The 23,064-nt window shown below is 38.0% G+C and overlaps 1 protein-coding gene across 1 annotated transcript in view; it reads right to left on the bottom strand.

Moving 5' to 3' along the window:
- FAM184B (family with sequence similarity 184 member B) overlaps nucleotides 1-23,064 on the bottom strand; it is a 184,920-nt gene that overhangs the window by 101,936 nt on the left and 59,920 nt on the right. The window contains exons 2-3 of the mRNA XM_053704104.1: nucleotides 15,815-16,579; nucleotides 4,977-5,106 (exon numbers count right to left, since the gene is read on the bottom strand). Of these exons, the coding sequence (XP_053560079.1) occupies nucleotides 4,977-5,106; nucleotides 15,815-16,579 (895 nt within the window). The remainder of the gene's footprint in view (nucleotides 1-4,976; nucleotides 5,107-15,814; nucleotides 16,580-23,064) is intronic.

Genomic DNA, 23,064 nt, shown 5'->3' with positions numbered 1-23,064 from the left:
ACAAAACCTCCCTCATGGCCACTTCAGATTGGTGTAAGGGTATGACGGAGCAATTATCATCAGCGCCCTCCTGCTCTACAGTGTTTAAAACAGAGCAATTGCGCTTTCTCTGAAATGCAGGCATTTTGGATAAAATATTTGCTATGGAGTTATCCATTACTGCCGTCAATTGTTGCATAGTAACAAGCATTGGCGCGCTAGAAGTACTAGGGGTCTCCTGCGTGGGCAAAACTGGTGTAGACACAGAAGGAGATGATGTAGAACTATGTCTACTCCCTTCATCTGATGAATCATCTTGGGCAACTTTACTATCTGTGGCAGTACTGTCCTTACTTTGTTTGGACGCTATGGCACAATTATCACACATATTTGAAGGGGGAGACACATTGGCTTCCATACATACAGAACATAGTCTATATGAAGGCACAGACATGTTAAACAGGCTTAAACTTGTCAATAAAGTACAAAAACTGTTTTAAAACAAAACCGTTACTGTCTCTTTAAATTTTAAACAGGGCACACTTTATTACTGAATATGTGAAAAACTATGAAGGAATTGTTCAATTTTAACCAAATGTCTTAAAGCATTCAAAGCATTGCACCCCAAATTTCAGGCTGTTAACCCTTAAAATGTGGAAACCGGAGCCGTTTACAGTTTTAAACCCCTTACAGTCCCAGCCCCAGCCTTTACTGCGACTTCACCAAACCCAGGGGAGTATACGATACCAAATGAAGCCTTCTAGGAACTTATTCAACTAATTCCAGACCCACACACATGCAGCTGCATGTACTGCTCTCAAAAGTAACTGCGCAGTAATGGCGCGAAAATGAGGCTCTGCCTCTACAGAGAAGGCCCTTCCTGAATGGGAAGGTGTCTAAACCAGTGCCTGACGTAAAAAAACGTTCCCCAAAGTTATAAAGTGTGAATTTCAACATCAAACTGTATAAAATGCCTAAATAAAGCAATCGATCTAGCCCATAAAAGTGTCTACCAGTTTTATAGCCCATATTAAGCCCTTTATTCTGTTTGAGACTAAGAAAATGGCTTACCGATCCCCATGAGGGGAAAAATGACAGCCTTCCAGCATTACACAGTCTTGTTAGAAATATGGCTAGTCATACCTTAAGCAGAAAAGTCTGCCAACTGCTACCCCCAACTGAAGTTATCGCATCTCAACAGTCCTTTGTGGGAACAGCAAACGATTTGAGTTACTGCTGCTAAAATCATACTCCTCTCACAAACAGAACTCTTCATCTTTTTCTGTTTCAGAGTAAATAGTACATACCAGCAATATTTTAAAATAACAAACTCTTGATAGTAGAATAAAAAACTACAACTAAACATCACATACTCTTCACCATCTCCGTGGAGATGCTGCTTGTTCAGCGGCAAAGAGAATGACTGGGGGGGCGGAGCCTGGGAGAGACTATATGGACAGCTTTTGCTGTGCTCTTTGCCATTTCCTGTTGGGGAGGAGAATATTCCCACAAGTTATGGATGACGCCGTGGACCGGACACACCAATGTTGGAGAAAACGGCTATAGGCCATGCCCCCATCCGGTGAGGTCACCTCCCACTCTCATCACACACCCTTCATCTGTCATTTGGAAGTATTCTCTCAATTCTGTCATTCAGTTAGTTAATTCCAAAAAACAACTCTTAAAAATGTATAAATATATACATATTGTAAACTTAGCGATGGTTATACTAGTTATGTATAGTATGTGTGTGTGTGTATAGTATATATATATATATATATATATATATATATATATATATATATATATCAAAAGCAAAGATAAGCACTCATTGGACTTAGTAAAAAATAAAACTTCACATTTATTGTTCAAAAGTTAAAAGCAAGGCATAACATTTTGGAACCTCACAGGTCCCTTTGACAAATGCAAACACATCACAAAACAATCTTACCTAAACACACTACCTCAAATCTCACCATATATACCCACGTGTAAAAAATAAACTAACACATAGTTATCTGCAGCTGGTACACTTCAGTGCCATCTGCGTTGTAGAAGCGTATATTGTGGGCCGGTATATATGGATAGATAGAAAGATAATTGTAATCAGATGATATTTTGACTTGCGCGCCTAATTTTTAAATTTACACACTGGCATTATGTCATTTTTTTGGTTTCAAGCTTAAAACTAATTTTGTATATTATGGCTGGGTAGTTTAAATTCTAGATCTATTCACATGAGAAACCTTGATTTAAATTATTTATGTTAAAAAAAAGCCTAAAGGAGCACTAGTATTACTATGAGTTGGTGCAGAAGGCCTAATTTTAATATAATGCTATCAATTCATTTTTTCCACACCAACTAATAATGGATTGATTCTTATCTTTCCAAACATGTTTATCAGCCATTTACAGCTCCCAAAACAACTTTTTCATCATCCGAGTGATCATAATATAAATGATAACGCCATTTCCTCATTAGAAAAAGAGAATATCTGATCCGAACAGATACTATAAAATTCAAACCTGAGATGCATAGACTACCTCATTATCCACAATCACAAGCCACCCGTCCTGAAGTTATCGACTACAAAATGGGCACATCAAATTCAACAGCCAAAGGCAATTGATAAATCACAGACAGATCAATCATTAACACATATAGGCCAAGGATCTGCACATGATAGAACCAGTAAAACAAAATGGTGTAGCCCATGCTAACAATGGCTTTTTGATGGCAATAGTTTTTGTGCCAAATAATAAATTAAAATGAATATGCCATTATAATCAATATGTAAACACATTAATACAACATATCTTCAAGATATTTACAGTTGTCCAATAGCAAGTGCTCATTGATAGGGGTCATGTTGCATGTTGGTCATGTTATCAATATCCCTGATTGGGTGCCATTTTGGGGGAAATGAAGATCAAATCTCATGGCAGTTATCAGGGTAGGTAGTGTTTGACTGTGATCGAAATAAAAAAAGGAACATTAGAAAGATTGGAATCAATTCAAATAGGTAATAAGAAAAGCAGGTTGTATGGGCAGGTATTGAAGAAACCAGAAAACATAGGAGACCTCTAAATTCCCACAAGCATGGTAGGCACTGTGCTATCCCTACCTTGGCTATGGCCAAGAGGGTCCGGGGACATTATAAGTTAGGAAGGGCTGCCTCTGTGCTATCTGCCGTTCTGGTGAAATGCCTTAGGTGAAGTGTGCTAAAATAGCTAAATTTGTATTTTCTTCATCTGAAGTGCTTCTGCTGTTTCCTAGGAGCCAAAATAGAATGGGAAGTGTTAAAAGGCTCCTTCCTACACCTGTTCAGTTCTTGGTTATTTCGTATGGAGACCATAGCAATCTTGTTCCCGGTCTATCCCTTTGTTGTTGACCCTAGTGAGTTATTTGGCTTCTGTTACCTGTCTGACCCTTCCCTGTACTGTTAAGTGAGGACTGACTTGATGGCTAAAGATCTTTGGAACTGTATACTGGTTTATGAGTTTGATATTTCCTTTTGTTATGATGCACAGCTACGGATGGATCATCCGGTGCTGGCTTCTGGCTCCCTTACCGACTACTCTATTGGTTTACCTGAATCCACCTGTGTACTCTACTACCTGCTCAGAGTTATTTCCAGCTTAACTCTGTGAGGTGCCTGTACCATATCTCCTGCTTCAGATGTCCCAGTCATCAAATAAGGTAATTGATTTATTAACAAACATCGTAATTATTATTATAATTTTTTTTTAAATAAGACTATATGGCAAACCTATATCATTCTATAGACAAAGTAAACATTTTGACATTAGACATTGGAAATATGTGAATGGTACTGTAAATGTACAGCAAAATATAGAAAATACATTAGCTACAATATGGCAATATAAAAACAAACCACATAATAAACTTTTGGGAAACTCTACTGCCATCTGTACTTGTATGCCATATGAAGAATGATCTAATCCGTATTTGAAAGGTCCTGGAGATTGCAAAGTCTTTTAATAGGAGGTTGGTTTATATGAGAGAACTTAAATACTGACAATTACAAAGCAGTGCTTAGGATCAGTAGCCAGAGTGTGAGGACCAATTGCAAAATCTGATTTGAAATCTACAACCCAACCCTTGGGTTAATAGAGCATCCTAGGGAGTGGGGTAATAGTTAGGGAGCCCTGTCAACCTATTTGAGTGGGATGTTTACATAGAATGGTCCTGGTGAAAGTTAGGCATCACTCTGACTAACAATAGCTATGACTTATGCCAAGAATGTTGAGGAAATGTGTGCACAAGCATAGAGTAGACACTGTAAACAATTGGCTAGATTATAAGTCTCGCACTGACTGCATCGCACGTGCAATTTTTTTCCCTTTAGGCTTCCTCGAGCTTCTTCAACCTCGCTAGCGTCACCAGTCCTTATGTTATTAAAGGGACAGTCAAGTCCAAAAAAAACTTTCATGTTTTAAATAGGGCATGCAATTTTAACCAACTTCCCAATTTACTTTTATCACCAATTTTGCTTTGTTCTCTTGGTATTCTTAGTTGAAAGCTAAAACTTAAACCTTGAAGACTGCCTCTAATCTGAATACATTTTGACCACTGGAGGGCATTAGTTCACATGTTTCATATAGATAACATTGAGCTCATGCACGTAAAGTAACCTAGGACTGAGCACTGATTGGCTAAACTGCATGTCTGTCAAAAGAACTGAAATAAGGGGGCAGTCAGCAGAAGCTTAGATACAAGATAATTACAGAGGTAAAACATGTATTATTATAACTGTGCTGGTTATGCAAAACTGGGGAATGGGTAATAAAGGGATTTCTCTTTCTTTTTAAACAACAAAAATTCTGGTGTTGACTGTCCCTTTAAATACTATTTAAAAACATAAGGACTGGTGAGGCTAGTGATTATTAAATAAAGTAAACAAAGTAAATTATAAAAATTGACATATGAAGACATTTGACCTGTCAAAAACTAAATTTCAGTTAACAGTTACTACCTGTTTGATTGTGGATCTCTCTCTCTTGCTGTCTCTCTTTTGCAGGTGAAGTTTCGACTTCTACTTGTGATTGCATGGCCTGAAGTTTTATTACCTCTTGGCATTTTTGTTTCAGCTGAACTTCCAGTTCCTAAACAGATCTCTATATTGTTAGAGACTTATCTTACTTAATGCAAAACATACAAATTAGCACCAATAAAAAATGTACCATTCATTTAAACTATAGAAGAATGCATTTACATATTATTGCGGAAATTAAACAGCTTGAAAGTGTAATATAAAATATTTAATTATGTGTAGTTAAAAAAAATTAATACACTTTCATTATTTGTTTTGTACCTTTTTCCTGTAATTTTAAAAGTATTGTTTGTTTTTTTTCAATTCCACTAAGTTTCTATAGAGTAATAGGAGCAACCATGTTGGAACCTATGTTTTCCCATTATCTGTCTCTTCTGTTTAGGACAATAAAGGATAGCCTTGTTCTCACAACAGCATATTTATCTAGAAGGAGAAGGGGGGCACATTCCAACGTGGGGCACTGTCTGCGAGAGAATATACATTTTATTTTGAGAAAGGATTTCAGTTCACTAAAACAATCTCTACACAATTAGATTGACATAACACATAGACACTGCTGCACACTAAGGGTCAGATTAGAAGTGGAGCTCTAATTTATCGTGCACCTGTAAAATTAAATAACCAGCCATTACAAAATGGTTATTGCTATAGCAAGCTCGCAATCACAATTAGCGCTCAAAAAAATTATCCAGAGGTCTGACCGCTATTGGCTTCAAATTAAAGTATAGTTTACTTTTTTTATTTTTTTAAATGTATATATATAAAAAAATAATAATAATAAAAAGAACTGCACTATGCAGTTTTTGGGGGCTAAAGTTGGCAGTTGTGGGGTGTTAAATACATACATATGTGTTAATATGTGTATATACACATATCAACACACACACACATATATATATATATATATATATATATATATATATATATGTATACAATCATATACATATGTATTTAAACTTGCTGTCTATCGCTGCACGACTTATCCCCTACACTGAACTACTTCTCATGCTGTGTCTGACAGCATGAGAACGAGGCTCCCATTGGAGCTTATGGAAGCGCGCTTTTCAATGCAATGTGAACGCACCTCACTTGTAATACCAGGGCACATTTGCGTGCGCTGGTATTACTGAGTTGAGCGCAAATATTGATTTTGCACTCAACTTGTAATCTAGCACTAACTGTTTTAATTATTAGCATTGCTAAGGGGGGCAGACTAGATCAAAGGAAATGACATCTGAAAGAGAAAGACCTGTCACAGCTATTGTGTGGTGATGATATACCTGCTGTTCTTCTGTCCCCTCTTGTACGCTGATATTAGTGCCTTATCTGAGATCCGAAGATAAGTAATGTTTATAGTTTAATCATCACCTTGCATATAAATTGATTACTGCTTTATATGATTGCAATAAGTTTATGATAAACTGCTATTGTGCATTCTTTTGTTGGCTTCTGTTTTGTCAAGTACTGGTGAAAATGCACACCCCTGTGTTTCAGGAGAGAACCCTGTGAAAATCCTGTTAGTTACTTTATTCCATATTGTAACACACATATTGTAAAGACAGCCTTGTTTGCACGGTTTCCTTTATTGCCTGTTGTATGTCTGTCTGTAATTGTCCTCAACAGATAAAGAGAGAGAAGGGGGGAAAAAAAGCATCCATTGCTAAAGTACTTTATAGAAACTAAACCTTTACACCTATATCTTCAATATTTAAACAGCTAATTATAAAAAAAAACATAAATTATGACTTACCAAGGCTTAAATACCTCCCCCACTTCCCTCATCCCCCAGTCATTCTGCCGAGGAAACAGTATGAGAAATATCAGGGTGAAAAGGGGGCATAAGAAAACAAAATAAATTTAGGGCCGCCTATCGGAGAACACGGGCGGGAGCTGTGGACTCTCCCTGTATCGAAGGAAACTATTTGGTAAATCATAATTTATGTTTTCCTTCTTAATACAGGGAGAGTACACAGCTTCATTCATTACTTGTGGGAAATAATACCAAGCTACAGAGGACACTGAATGCTAACGGGAGGGCAAAAGAGGAGGCGGCCAAATCTGAGGGCACCACAGCCTGCAACAAACCCATTCTCCTGATGCTGCTTCAACAGAAGTAAAAAAGAAAAAAAATGTTCGGAGGACCAGATAGCCGCCCAACAATAAGAACCATAAAGATCTCATGCCCGAAACCCAAGAAGACGTCACTGCTCTTGAACTGAGCCATAACCTCTGAGGAGGCTAGTAACCCACTGACTCCCAGGTCAAGTGAAAAAAACACTCCTCCACTAACAATAGAGAAGGCAAATAAGCCTCCATATTCCAAAAGAACATCAAGGCAAGATTCCCTGAAGGGGGGAAAACCCTTTTCCATTTAGAAAATGAAAATAACATACAAAATAACAATCTTAGGAAGAAAACCCTAACAAACTCCTAAACAGCGTTAATAAGAGGAAACTCCTTTAAGGAGTACGTATTGCAAGATTACAACATAGGGACCATGGCATGTAGAAAAACAATCTACAGACAGATTAGATCATAGAAGAAGGTATTCAAAGACCACCTCTTGCACGGGTAGAAAAATAACCTGATGCCACCCCTTAATAAAGACTAAGCTCCAAGAAGGAGCAATAAAGATACCAACCTGACCGTAGTCAGTGCCCTAGCAAAAAGAAGGAAACGTCTGAGAGTTCAATGATCCACTGGAACAGAAGAACAATCAGGGAATCGAAAATTGCTTGCAAGCCTACAATCAAGGAGCAAGGACTGCCGCTGGATTCAACCCGCAACCTACCGCATGCTATGCGGCTAAGGTACCCATCAGAATAAGAGAACAATCTGTCCCAAAAAGGACTACTTGAGCCAGAGCTCGCTAGGCAGGCCCTTCCCCAGCTTATCCTGGAGGAAATAAAGACAGACTCCCGAAGTCTGATAGAGAGCGAGAACAAACTAGCTCCTCCCTACAAGGGTGGTCCACAACACCTATGATAGATGACGAGGGACCAACTATGCGCCAATGAAAAGGAACGTAGCCTTTCAGAAAACTCTCTTTTGGCTAAGCCCAAACAATCTCTCGCAATCCGCCTCAGAGGAATAAGATTTCATGACACCATGCAACAAGATCCATAGAGGCGAAGCCCCTAAACCACAATACAAACTTGCGAACATAAACTGAGCAATCAGTCTCACTTGTCGCTAGCTTTGCTAGGATCGGACCAGCTCCAAGAATAATATGATCACAAAGAAGAGGATCCAACAGCTCAGACTGAAGGTCCCTGAGTAACATTCTACTTAGGCATGCTAGCAGATACCAGATGCACCTTCTGGCAGAAAAAAACAGAAATTGGCCTGGGTCCCAAGCCACAACCTTCTGATTCAGAAGCGGTGGATCTAACCACTACGCCACATCTCCCTGAGAGAGTAAGAGGAAACCAGGGATAGGCAAGGATGCCTGATCGGCTTTCCCAATCAGATACCGATCCTCGAGAAAGAAAGGAAAGTAGGGTCCGTTCCTGAAGAGCCTGATCAATTAGAGGACTGCTGACAAAGAGTCGTAGTGGGCCTCCACCCACCACCAAACACTTCTACACAGTAGGAACTCTCCCCTTCCAAAAAAGGGAGCTACCCACCGAAAGGTCCCAACTGGTACGAACCCAGAGGAACAAAACTTCAAGGCAGAATGCTCGGCTGAGGAACCATAGGATAAAAAGGAAGTAAACTCCTGATCCATGGACCCCCATAAGACAGTCGCTCCCCACATGCAGCAAAGCCACAAAGTCAAAACAGTCCAATGAAGAGCTACTCCAGACAGAGAGGTCTGAATGGAACACAGGGGATCGAATCCCCCAACTGATAATCCCAATAAGTCCGTTAAGACAGATATAGAAAAGGAACAACATCATGCCGAAGACTCAGCCTCGGCTGACCATATCACCCCCACCCCCAACGAAGACCAGAAGGGGGACTGGAGGGCATATTGCAAGATCTCAGGAAAAAACTTCCTGTCCGTAAGACAAAACAGCATCCCAGAAACCACCCTTATGTCTACACCAGAAACTCAAGTCTAGATCCAACTCTGAGGATCAAAAAGACAAGAGAAAATCGCTAAAAGTCTATAAACAGCAGATGGTAAGAAATCAGAAGGCTAAGACCCAGGAGCTACTGTAAACTCTGGAGCAGGGTACTGTCACATTAAACCCCAGATCCCGAAAGGAAAGAACGAGGTTCACTGGAAGATACAGTTCCTAAGAACCGGATTCGCTCAAAAGGATGAAATAGGAAAAACATTACATTCTCAGGTAAAAAGTAGTACTTATAAGCACTGCTTAACAGTCAAAGAACCCAATTAGGACGGGAATCCCCTCCCCTTATTGGACCATACACCAACAGTGGAAAGAAATTATTCCCACAGTGCAAATGATACCGGGACAATGACTCTAAATGTCACCCAAAAAAACTTCCCTCTGCCAAAGACAAAATCAAGAGAAGAGCAAAAAGCCCAAAAAAGAAGTATAGCTCCGGGCTCTAGGACTCCTAGATCCATAAGATCCCTCAAGCGCCCATCCAAGATGAAGCCTAAAACAGGTCCAGCTTGTACTCTAGTATAGATGACCCCGAGGTGCCTGGACTGGAAGCTAGAAAAAAACTCCCTCACTTGTGTAAAGGAAAGGAGCAGACTTAACTAGTACCCAAAACAGGTCCTGTCTGTCATCTAGGATACAACGTATCTGCCAAAACACTTAAGGGCTAAACAGAAATTCTTAAATTCCAGCAATGCAAGAAAAACTGAGAATAAACTAAGGAATATAAACTCCGTGGCTTAAAAATTGTCACAAAATTATCGGGGGACCATCACCCAGAACAGAGATCTAAATGCTTCCACTGGAAGTCTACAACAATCTTGACCATCTAAGACGATAGTCTCAAAATTCTCATGTGATGAAATATCTTTCTAAGAGTTTCAATAACAACCCAGGATTCTATAAACACAAAACTATCCGGAACGGAATAGAATGCAAAAGAAAATAGGCAAGCGCCCAAATATGTTAGTTGAAAAGGGAGCGTGCAAACAAAAACCAGGTCCAGCTCATCACACAACACAATCCCCTATAGAGCTTGGAACTGGGATTCTAATAAAGAATAAAAAAAAAATGTAAATCAAGACGATAAGGAATAGGACCAATCCTCTCCACGCGTCTAGTCAAGGATGTTATCTGATTTAGAGGACTGAGATTCAACTGACGGATCAGTACTGGGAACCTCTAACATCGCCAAAACCTCTCTCAGAAGCAAATGCAGGTGTGTTAATCTAAATGCTATGCCCTCTGCAGTTGGAGGATTTAAGTCCGTAGACTCCGACCCTGGAGGTTCTACCTCTGAAGCCTCAGAGGAAACCGCACCCCCAGAGGAATGATTGGACACAATTGTAATTTTACACAACGGTCCTTGGGCAGGAGAACCTGGATTAAACTTTTGCTTGCACGCAGCAGGAAGAGGTAGCATCCCTAAGGCCCTAGAGATAGCCATGCAGAACTGCGTAGTAACCTCTACTTGAAACAAACCCCTAACAGGCGAAGGGGGAACTCGGGAAAACTGCATATGTAGGAACTGAAGAATCTAGGGAACACACCTCACTGGATTCAGAATCCTCAGAGGCGGATGACTCAGTGGTCTCTGACATCCCAATATTGGTTGATGAGAACACCCTATTGAGGCATACGTAACATAATTGAGAGGTCTGGGTTACCCAGACCTCCTCAAAATATACACAGGTATCAAATTCTGTCTCCCCCCGCTAAAATATCAGAATCCTCCATTATCGAAAGAAAAAAAACAACTGGCACCTTATACCCCCAATGGCTGGGGCACTCACCACCTCCTATGACCCAGACAGATAGAGAAGATGCTCCTCTCCGTAGACACCCCGTCAGGTATCAGAAGCGGGAAAAAACATGACCACTCCTGGTCACATGGTGCTCATGCAGGACTGCCCCTGCTAAAAAAAATGCGCGCCAGCTTAATAAAAACTGTGCAGCTCTCAAAATGAAAGTAACCTGTACGTTTCATATCAGCCAATGAGCCCAAACGTTCTTACACATAAGCAGTCAAAATCATATAACAAACATGATTAAAAAAATCTCCACTGTTCAATAACCCCCCTCAGGAGATATTAACCCTTAGATTCCATAAAGATAAAGAAGTCCCACTGAGACCCTGTCTTCTATCATTAACATGTGTGTAAAAATTAAACAATCTTACAGGAATCTATACCGTGGAACAGCGACACGGTCCTTCAAGTTTGACAGATTGTAGCAGCGCCTCTGACATGGACTTGAGTGAAGAAAAGTAGGCAGCGAAACTTGTCAATGCTGATTGCTTAAGGAGCTGTTAATATGAGTCTGGATGGCTTTGCAGTAAGACTCTCCCTGCATCTCCAGACTCTAACTTTCATCAATGTTCTCACTAAGTGGCTGACAACACTACTTAAAACTCCAGTCCCATACGGAAGGGTAATACCCCCCCCCCCCCATAAGAGACTACTACAAATCTTCCGACACTTCTGAACCAACCTCCTATTTTTTTATATGTTTTGTTATGCATATGTTCAGGCGTTAACACCTTACGTTGAGTCTCTAAAAGTTCTAAATTTCAACACCATTTTGTGTTGCACTCAAGCCTATGGGGGATATCTATCAAGTTGTCAATTATGCTGCATTCGCCTGCACCAATACGCTCGCCTAACATTGCCTAACATTGGGGCCGTGTATCTCAATACGCTCTCCTTATTTATGAAAAAAGCCAGCAAAAAGACGTGCACCAAGTACGGGGTGATGAGCATCGTACTGTTGTTAACTAACATTCATCGATCTCGTGTCTATTTGGCTTTTTTCAAACTTTATTTATACCCTTTCACTCAATGCCGCCACTATACTAAAATGTTTAACCCCTATCCCACCGCTCCCCGACCCCGCGGCAACCTAAATAAAGGTTATTTACCCCTATCCTGCTGCTCCCCGACCCCCCTCCGCAATATAAAGTTATTAACCCCTATCCTGCCACTTCCCGACCCCGCCAAATAAAGTTATTAACCCCTATCCCGCCGCTCGCCGACCCCGCCGCAACCTAAATAAACGTATTAACCCCTAAACCTCTGGCCTCCCACATCATTACCACTAACTAAATCTATTAACCCCTAAACCTTCAGCCCCCAACATCGCCAAAAAATAAATTAAGCTATTTACCCCTAAACCCAACAACTCGCTAACTTTAAATTAAAATTACAACATCCCTATAGGGTTTTAGCAGCTCTAATCGTATTGGCTGATTGAAATCTTTCAGCCAATAGGAATGCAAGGGACGCCATCTTGGATGGCATCACATGCATTGAAGTTCCAGTTTACGTTGTCGACCGTATGAAGAGGATGCTCCGCGCCGGATGTCTTCAGGATGGACCCGCTCCACGCCGGATGGATGAAGATAGAAGATGCCATCTGGATGAAGACTTCTTGCCGCCTAGATGAGGACTTCTCTGGATGGATGAAGATGGAAGAGGCCGCCCTGATGAAGACTTCTTGCCGCCTGGATGAGGACTTCTCCGGCTGGATGGATCCTTCAAGCGGGACTTCAAGAACTGTAAGTGGATAGTCGGGGTTAGTGTTAGGTTTTTTAAGGGTTTTTGGGTGGGTTTTATTTTTAGATTAGGGTCTAGGCATGTAATAGAGCTAAATGCCCGTAGGGTCTAGGCATGTAATAGAGCTAAATGCCCTTTTAAAGGCAATGCCCATACAAATGCCCTTTTCATGGCAATGGGGAGCTTAGGTTATTTTAGATTTTATTTTATTTGAGGGGGTTGGTTGGTTGGGTGGTGGGTTTTACTGTTGGGGGGTGTTTGTATTTTTTTTTTTAAAGGTAAAAGAGCTAATTTCTTTGGGGCAATTCCCCTCACAAAAGGCCCTTTTAATGGCCATTGGTAGTTTATTGTAGGTTAGGGTTTTTTTATTTGGGGGGGGCTTTTTTATTTTGATAGGGCTATTAAATTAGGTGTAATTCTTTTTTATTTTTTATAATGTGTTTTTTTATTTTTTGTAATTTAGTGTTTGTTTTTGTAACTTAGTGTTTGTTTTTTTCTGTAATGTAGTACTATTAATAATGTTTAATAGTATATCTAATTCATTTGAGTAGGGTTAGGTTTCTTAATATGTAATTTATTTTATTTAATTGGTAGTTTAATTTAATTGTAGGATAATAGTTAGGGTAGGTTAATTAATAGTTTAAAATAGTTTATTTTAATTCTACAGGTAAGTTTTAATTTATTTGAAGATAGGGATGTTGTAATTTAAAGTTAGGGGGTTGTTAGGTTTAGGGGTTAATAGCTTAATTTAGTTTTTGGCGATGTGGGGGGCTGACGGTTTAGGGGTTAAAAGGTTTAGTTAGTGGTGGTGATGTGGGAGGTCAGAGGTTTAGGGGTTAATATGTTTAATTTAGTGGCAGCGGTGTCGGGGAGCGGCGGAATAGGGGTTAATACATTTTATTTAGGTTGCGGTGGCAGATTAGGGGTGTTTAGATTCAGGGTTTATGTTAGGGTGTTAGGTGTAAACGTAACTTGTTATCAACCATAGAAATCAATGGGATATCTGGCAGCATCGAACATAAGCTTTCGGTGCTTTCAGGCTCCTATTGGATTTCTATGGCATCCGCGGCCTCCAGGGTGGCGGATTGAAAACCAAGTACGCTGCATCAGAATAGCCGCGAGGGTACCCGGAACATCGGTAATGACGTAAGCATTGATCTGCGTCGGCTTGAGACCGGCGGATCGTATGTTACGTCACAAATTTCAACATTTGCCGGTCTGTAGACTTTGATAACTAGGTAGGATCAAGCTTGCAACAATTACACTGCAGAATTCCGGCGTATTTGCAGTTGACAGCTTCATAGATAGGCCTCATACACTTAAAGGGATAGAAAGGTCAAAACTGAAATGTGCATGGGTGTATTTAGTTTGTAAATAGAATCATTTTTCCAATGTACTTACATTAGCAAAAAATGCTTTTAGTAAAAGTTGTTACTGTTTTTTAGCGTCATACGCACACATGCTGTGAGGGAACCGCTCATAGTATTTCTACCTCTTTCTCATGGGGATGTTTATAAACAGATATTTTCATAAGCTTTTCATCTGTAATAGATTGCACCCCACAGTCCCCAAGAAAAAAAAAGAATAAAGGCAATACCATTATGAGCTAGGTGAGCAGGTATATATAAGGATTCAAAATTACTTCTCTCCCTACTTTGAGCATTTTATTTGGAATAGAGGTGTGGACAAAATTCATAGTGGCCAACATGATTCTATTTAGAACATACTCCTATCTGTTTTCTCACATCATATATTGAAACACATAAACAATATAAATAACATAGAAACAGACAGACAAAATTCCTACAGAGGAATTTTGTAGACCTGCTCAAACATATATCCAGTATATAATAATGAAGATTCCTTTCCAGTTGTAAACATGACAACCTTACAACATTGTAATTAAAGTGAATGTAAATTTTGATGCTAAAGTGCCCGCTTTTTCAAAATTCGATTAAAAACAGGGGCACTTCAATTCATCAAAATTTACATTTCACTCGTTGTGAACAAATACTTACCTTTTAAACTTGACAGCCGCTCCAGCTTCCTCCGGTCGTTGCAATCCATTTTTTTATGTCAGAAATGATGGATAGGTCATCCTCCAATCACAGCTTCCCCCCCCCCGGGGGAATCAGTGTCTAATTTAATGCCGTGATTGGAGGATGCCGGATTCCTCATTTTAGACCCAGGAAGAGGCTTTGCAACGGGTTGAGGAAGCTGGAGCTGCTGTGAAGATTAAAAGGTAAGTTTTTTTTTCACAACAGGAGTGAAATGTAAATTTTTATGAATTAAAGTGCCCCTGTTTTTAATCGAATTTTTAAAAAACGGGCACTTTAGCATCAAAATTTACATTCACTTTAAATATCACATTGACTTCAGCTGCATTATTGTTTACGACAAAACATCTTACTAAATTGCCATCTATAATATCAGATGTCATTATATTATTAAGGCGTATCCCATTAAATTCATATACAAATATTTTAATGTAGAAGTTGAAACTGTATGAACAATTAACAGTCAAATGTAATATGAAATCACACACTGTTTTGCCTGAGAACAGACCAAAAATGTCATTTACCAAAAACAAATGAAAATTCAAGAGTTATCATAATGTTTAAGAATAGAGGCCCCCATACTAATCAGACTGAATTGAGCAAATAGACATATTCTATAGTGGCTCTTTTTTTTATTCAGCACTTACGTTATGGGGATAAATAGGTCTTATAAAAATAAAAAAAATGTCATTCCTCTGTTAATGTTCTATTGTCTGGCTAAACATTTTTATGCATAAGGATTTTTATTGTATATAAGCCAGTGATTAACAGCTCTTATCTTGCCTATTGTATATAAAACTACATTGTTTATTACAGACCTAAAAAAAACTGCAACCTGAGTGCATTTAGAGAATCCTTCAACTGAGTTACATTCAGTACTCAAGGTATTTTATAATAATTAAAAAAAAAAATAATGGTCTGGAAGCTAGAGAATTTAGTAGCTTGATTTGTAATACCTTGGCTGCCACAGAGCTGGAATATATTGCTTAGCAACACACAGCATCCCTCGCTAGTAACCAAGAGTTCAATTTTATTCACACACAAAAAATAAGTGGCTGTGTAGAACAGATTAGTACCTGTATCCTTTCCTTCATCTTCTGAGACCGCTTTTTTACTTCTTTAATATCTTGCACCTTTGTCTCAATGTCAGCTTTTAGTTGCTTTATTTCTTGCTGCATGGCTGCCTCTTTAGCCTGGCTACTTTTCTTTTGCTCCTGTTCTTTGTGCTGCCATTGTTTAAGCATTTCCGTAACGGACTGTTGCAAGGTCTTCCTCAGGTTTTCCCTTTCCTTGATGTAGCTGCTCTGTAGTTTACTTGTCTTCTGCGCATGTTCCTCTTTTTGCTTTTGGTTTTGAGTTTTAAGGCTCTCCACTTCTTTACTTAAAGTGTGAATCTCTTTGTGAAGTTTCTCATTTAATTTTTCACCTGATTTATCTTTTTCAAAAGCTTTACACTTCTTTCTAAGTGAGTCCGCCTCCTCTTTAAGTCTCTGAACCTGATTTTCATAGTCAGTTTTCATAGTCATCATCTCCTTAGATAGCGCTGTGATCCTTTGACCATGATCAGACCTTGTTTTCAATTCTCTTTGCTCTACTTGTTCTTTGTACATTGCAAGATCAGATAAAATTTGTTCTTTAATCACTTTATTTTTCTCCAGCGTTTCCTCCAGTTCCTGCATGTGTACTCGCAAGATTTGTTCTTCTCCTACTTTGCTTTCATATTGAAGAACTTTTTGTCTTGTCTCGTTGAATATTTGATCAAGTTCATCCTGATGGGATTCTTTCAATGATAAGATAGTGACTTCTAATTCTTCAATCTTAAGATTTAAAGCATATATGACCTTCAAAAAACAAACAAAAAAACACTGTGTTAATATCAAATTAAATTATGTTAAAGGAGCAGTAAGACATTTCTGTTTTATTAGAATAACAGCAATCAAATCTTATCCTTTTTAAAGCAAATTAACATCTTTTTAGTGCAATTATTTTTCAAAAGCCAAATTCCATCCAGTATTTGCCTTATTCGGAGAAGCCAATCTGGGCTTAAAGTGAGATTGTACTCTAGATTTTTCTTTGCATAAATGTTTTGTAGATAATCCATTTACATAGTGCATCTGGTAGTGTTTTTGTAAAAATGTATAGTTTTGCTTATTTTTTCAGACTCCTAACCAAGCCCCACAGTTTTAGATGTATACTGCAGCTCATGTTTATAATCTGTCTTTTCATATGCAGGGAAGGGGGGGGGGGGTGTCTGCTGTTCCTGTTTTCTCAGCCCCTTTCACTGGGTGCCTTAGCCTAGCCTCATCAACAGTGTTAAACTGGGAGCTTCTAAGTAAATTTTTAAAAGGTTTAATACTGGATTTTTAAATCAGTATTTGTGCATATTATTCTTTATAGTAGTGTCTATTGCATGCGTATATATGAAAATTGATGTATACTGTCCCTTTAAGTCCACAGACAACAAGGCTATCCATTGCCATAAAGTTAATATACAATGCGAGGATTTGCAATTGTTATTTGATAAATAGATTTTGAGTTCTTAGAATTAGAAAATGCTCAGTTTTTAGAGCTAAATCACATGATAAGGGGGTAAATAAATAATATATTTAAATATTTTGCAAAGTTATTTATGGCTAACTAAACATTTTATGTAATAATCTCAAGGTGTTTATTAACCCTTTAAAAGGACAAAAAAGTAAAAATTTCAAATTTTGCAAATACCGGAGGATCGAGGTACTGTGCCTATCTTGAATTGTGTTATTTGAATTCTGATACTACCTGAATTACCTGCAGGACTTTGTACTTGGTTTACAGCATTGGTTTGAGCGCTATATTGGGACTTTTTCTTCTTGCATTATCAAATTTACTTTGTTCTCTTTGTATACTTTGTTAAAAAAAACATACCTAGGCAGAGCTTTTTACTATTGCGCTACTTCTTGCATAGTACTACTGTATGTGTTTAACCACTGCAAAGGTATTACACACACAGTAAAAAAATAGCTCCAGACCACCAATAAGCTACTGAGAATGAACTGAACACATTACAAGTGGAGTTCAAAATTCATGATGGATATCACTCAAGTGCTAAGCTGATAGTGTGCTAAGCAGAGGGTACTCTAAGTCAATAGCGAGCATGTAGTAAAGTTCTTCATGTGGTTCTGTGCTGTACTATTAATCATAATGGTTTACTTCAGATCTTAAAAGTGCTACATTTTACAGCTGTATTTTGGATTGTGCTCAAGCTCAACACTTAATTCACCCAGTGCAATGATTATGCTAATAGCGCACCCTGTGCAACCCATTAAAAGTATAGGACATGGAAAACAAGTCTCACCCACATTAAAGTGATGGTAAAAAGTACATAAATTTGAAAGGTCTATTACTTTAATCTTACTATAGTAACCTCAACTGCTTTTGCTATAAGCCTTGCATTCAATTGACGTATAGATCGGTCCCACCCCCTCTATATTAAATCATTTTGCACGCTCCCGAGAAGGACTCCAAGGGAAAGATTGAATCAAGAAAGAGTCTTCGATTCACTGTTAACCCTTATGTCATTGGGATTCCACTTTGTAGCCACTACGCATGCGCAAAATTAAAATGAATGATGCGCAGAGACAGTAAAGATGATCAGATGAAAACGAGGTTTACACAACAAAATGCATGCACACACACGCTACCTTCTACTAGCTTCAGCAAGCCAGTAAGGCAGGACTATGATTGGATAACAGATTGGAACGGCAGAATAAAAAGAATTAGTACCGTTTAAAGGATGGCTGCAATTTTTGTCAGGCAGTGATGTTCAAGGGGCATAAATGACAACTTGCCGGAAAGGTAGCATTTATAGAAAAGCACTATTTTATTTTTTCTCACTCATGTCAACGTTTGGTAAGAAGTGAAACTAATGACTACAATTACTTTAAGATGCTTTGGTTCAGTAACAGTCCTATTCAAAAGAGGGCACTGGTGAAAACATTATACTGAGACCTACCCCTTGAAGGTAACTTAGTAATAAGCAATAGTCATAATATTCATCTCTATGAAATTATTTTCAGAGTATATATATATATATATATATATATTATAGACTGCTTTATTTTCTCAAGTACTCACTGCACTTTGCTTACCATTGGCTGGACTTTACTCCATGGACTGCTCCAGCCTTCCACCCTTTATTGGATAAACGCATTGGAGTAAGGTCCAGTACACAGTAGGTCTCCACATCATTGTAGTAAACCTATTGCATTTCAAATACCTCACATTGCTTTGAGGTTTTAATTTGTAAGTGTGATTCCTTGTAGCTACAGGGCTCCGTGTATTGAACAATATTATTTGATTTTGGTGTCTCTGCTCTTCTCTTTTCCCATACTACTTTTCCCATACTACTGAACTAATTAGAGGACCACCTGAGAACCCACCTCTACCTTACCCCTCGAGGAGGAAGCATTACCTCTATTAAAATTACCCTACATTGCGGAAATGCTGAAGACCACAAATCACATGCGACACTTACCTCATAGTTGATTGAGGTTATTTTTACTAAGTAACTGTCTACTGGGACTTTACCAGTCCCCACATACATTTACTCTATACTTTATAACACAGGACATTGAAGAGAATATTATGGAAAAGTCTCACATATAACCATTCCCTATAATTGTGTTTATCTGTATGCACTGTATCGTTTTGCATCATATTGCAGTGATATAAGGTCATTAGCACTGGTACTCTCCTTTCTTATATGTTTTATATATATATATATATATATATATAGTGATAGGTAATCCCCAGAGAAGAGGACAAAAGGCGGCTGAGAAATCATCCACGGCTGGTTCAAAAGAGGTTTTTTATTGAAGCAAGGTGCTAGTACATAAGGTGAGAGCAAAGCCTTAACACCTGACGCGTTTCGCGCATGCGTACATGCGCTTCATCAGAGGTGATATGTTCAAGGTGTGTAGTGACCTATATGCAGCAAAGGGACCAATCCTGTTACCGGCTCAATTAAGGACTATTGTCAACACCTATAGGTAAGGTAGCTGAAACCTTTGCTGCAGATTGGTCACTAATTTTGTTTCTTTATTTACTAAGTCAAATAACACAGTGAACAATTTTATAAATCTTCTAGTACTAGTACAATTGTTAACATCTATACATATATATCAACTATTCATTCTAAGCCTATGTGAACTAAGTTCTAATAGACAACAAAAAATATATAAATTAAATAAAAATAAAGAATATTTACATAAGAAATTAGCAGTCACATATATAAAGGATATATAGGTATTCAATTCAACAATAATGTGTAAGAATAACTTAGAGAGAAGATATGGCGTTTTTTTCAGAGATGCAATCAAGTGAATAGTAGTGTCAAATGTTATAAGTTAGTCACCATCGATGCATATGAGAAAAAATCGACAATCTAAGTTGAGGATGGAGAAACTATCATATTAACATAAACAAAACAATGTATTAATATATAGATAATACAAATAAAATTGCTACAAAAAACAGAAATTCTCTTAAAAGAAACATAAATATAGAGATAAAATATAATAAAAAACATAAATATTATAATAGAAAATTATAATAAATAACACACAATTGATTTCGGATGTGCTAAGTTAATTATTCACTATTTACATTTATAGTACATCTACAGATTTTATTAGATATTTTAATTCATTTCTTTGTGGGATCTGAGCTATGGTGGTTGACTGTAGAGGGAAAAAAGGAGACACTTTATAAAGGGTAAATGTCGAGAAAAGTTTTCTCTTATGTTGTTTTATTTTATTTTATTTTATTTAGGATTATGTTGTAAATTGCATTATTCAACAAATAGATCAACATCCATCCTTTTGTTAATCCCTTCTGGTACTCTAGTGTGTAATTTTATAATCCAAAAGATCTCTTTCTTTCTTAAGCATTTTTCCCTATTACCACCCCTAGGATGTTTTTTGATAATATCAATACCTATGAAAGAGAAGTATTTTTGTCCTATACCATGCAATCTAAAATGCTTAGCTACCGGCGTTTTAGGTTCTTTCTCCTCTAAGGAGCGTAAATGTTCACGAATTCTTTCTTTTAATGGACGGGTAGTTATACCAATATATTGACAGGAACAAAATAGGCAATTAATGAGATAGATCACATATTGTGAATTACAGTCAATTCTATCTCGAATGTGGAACACTTGTTTTGTAATATTGGAAGAAAAAGTATCTGTTACTGTAATGCACGTGCATCCTTTGCATGGTACATGGCCACATTTAAAGCACCCTGGTTTTGGGCTAAGCCAGTGTGCACCTGTTGTGTCTTTATCTGTAAACTGTTTACTAGTTATTTCTCTTATGGTTGGTGCTCTTCGTGCTATACATTTTATTCCTGATGTTAAGATGTTATTAAGTGCTTCATCACCTTTTAGAATTGATAGGTTCTGTCTGACTATCTTACAAATTAGATTATATTGTCTACTGAATTGCGTGATAAATAAAAGGTTTTGATCAGGCAATATAGATTTATCAGTTTTTCCTGGTTTCTTTGGACCTCCTTTAAGTAATTCTTGTCTATTTAAATCTGCCACTTGTTTCTCCAATCTAAGTAGTTGATTCCTATGGTATCCTCTATCTGTCAATCTATTTGTTAGTTCTCTTGCTTGAGGGAAGTAATCTGCCAGTTCTGTACAATTCCTTCTTAAACGAAGGTATTGTGCTTTAGGAATACCTCTTTTTAAATGATTGGGATGGCAGGAATCAGCTCTCAGTATCGTGTTCCTAGCCAAGGGTTTGCGGTAGGTGCATGTGGAGATTTTATTATCTTTAGCTCTCAGACTTAAATCTAGGAAATCAATTGACTGTTTATGTATCTGTGCTGTGAAGGTCAAATTATATTCATTATTATTCATAAAGTCTACAAATTTGTCAGCTGTACAGTCATCCCTGGTGTCCCATATGACTATAATGTCATCTATAAAACGGCCATATATTATAACATTGTTCTTATATGGAAACTGGTCTGAAAAGATCATATTTAATTCCAGCCACCCCATATATATATTTGCTAGCGCGGGGGCAAATTTTGCCCCCATCGCTGTACCTCGTCTTTGTAAGTAATAAGAACCTTGAAAGATGAAAAAGTTATGTTGTAAAAGAAATTCTGTTATTTGGACGATAAATGTTATAAATTCATTGCTATAGTCTGAGTATCTATGTAGCATAAAATCTATAGCCTCCAGTCCTTTTGAATGAGGGATATTGGAATAGAGGGCCGTCACATCAATGGTGGCCCATACATAAGATTCTTTCCAAGTTATGTCACTTATCTGTGTCAGTAAGTGTGTGCTATCCCTGATATATCCTGGTAGAGCCAACATGATAGGTTGTAGTATGTGGTCGAGCCAGCCACCCAATCTTTCACACAATGATCCATTACTGGCCACAATGGGTCGTCCAGCTGGATTCTTAAGACCCTTATGTATCTTGGGTGCAATGCGAAAGTATGGGGTGGTTGGCTGTTCCACATATAGATAATCAGTTAATTCTTTATCCATGAAGCTATGTTCTATAGCATAGTCTAATAAGTGGCTAAGTTTATTTTTGAAGGAGGTGGTGGGATTGAACGTAAGTTTAGTATATAACATACAGTCTTTTAGTTGATTCTCAACTTCACCAATGTAATCACTTTTGTTCAATACCACCACTGCCCCTCCCTTATCCGCCTGGACTATTACCACATTGTCATTTTTCTGAAGTCTAGTCAATGCCTGTCTTTGTTGTCGGGTAAGATTATCCCTAGATATATCAAAGGGGGTTTTTTCAATTGTATTTGCTAAGTCAGTTAATTCTCTCTCTATCACTCTCTGATATAAGTCCAATAGTTGATGTCTAGAATTTACTGGATAAAAATAAGAACTATTCTTATATGTGAAAGATGTGCAATTGTTAGTTAGTGTGTCAGTGGATCTGGTGGATTCCTGTTGTAAGGAAACCAAATTTGTAAGATCCACCAGATCCGTGTATTTCAGTCCTACTGAAATCTGCTTACTAGAAGCTTGTGTGTTATCAAGTGAGTGCTCAACTGGGATATCTTTAAAGTGTTTTTTCAAAACTATCTTACGGACAAATCTGTTTATATCAATAAGTGTATTTACAAGATCAAAATTATGTGCTGGTGCATACGATAAACCTTTATTTAGCAAATTACATTCTATATTGGACAATTTATAATCAGAGAGGTTAATGACTGCTACTTCTTTATATTTTTTCTGACCCTGCTGGGGTAACGAAAAGTTGGTACTGTTGCGTCCATATCTATTGTATCTTGAGCT

This window comes from Bombina bombina, chromosome 2 (genome assembly GCF_027579735.1).
Source record: "Bombina bombina isolate aBomBom1 chromosome 2, aBomBom1.pri, whole genome shotgun sequence".
NCBI classification, from domain to species: Eukaryota; Metazoa; Chordata; class Amphibia; order Anura; family Bombinatoridae; genus Bombina; species Bombina bombina.
The sequence above is the reverse complement of the archived record's forward strand: the minus strand, read 5'-3'. Positions and strand labels throughout refer to the sequence as shown.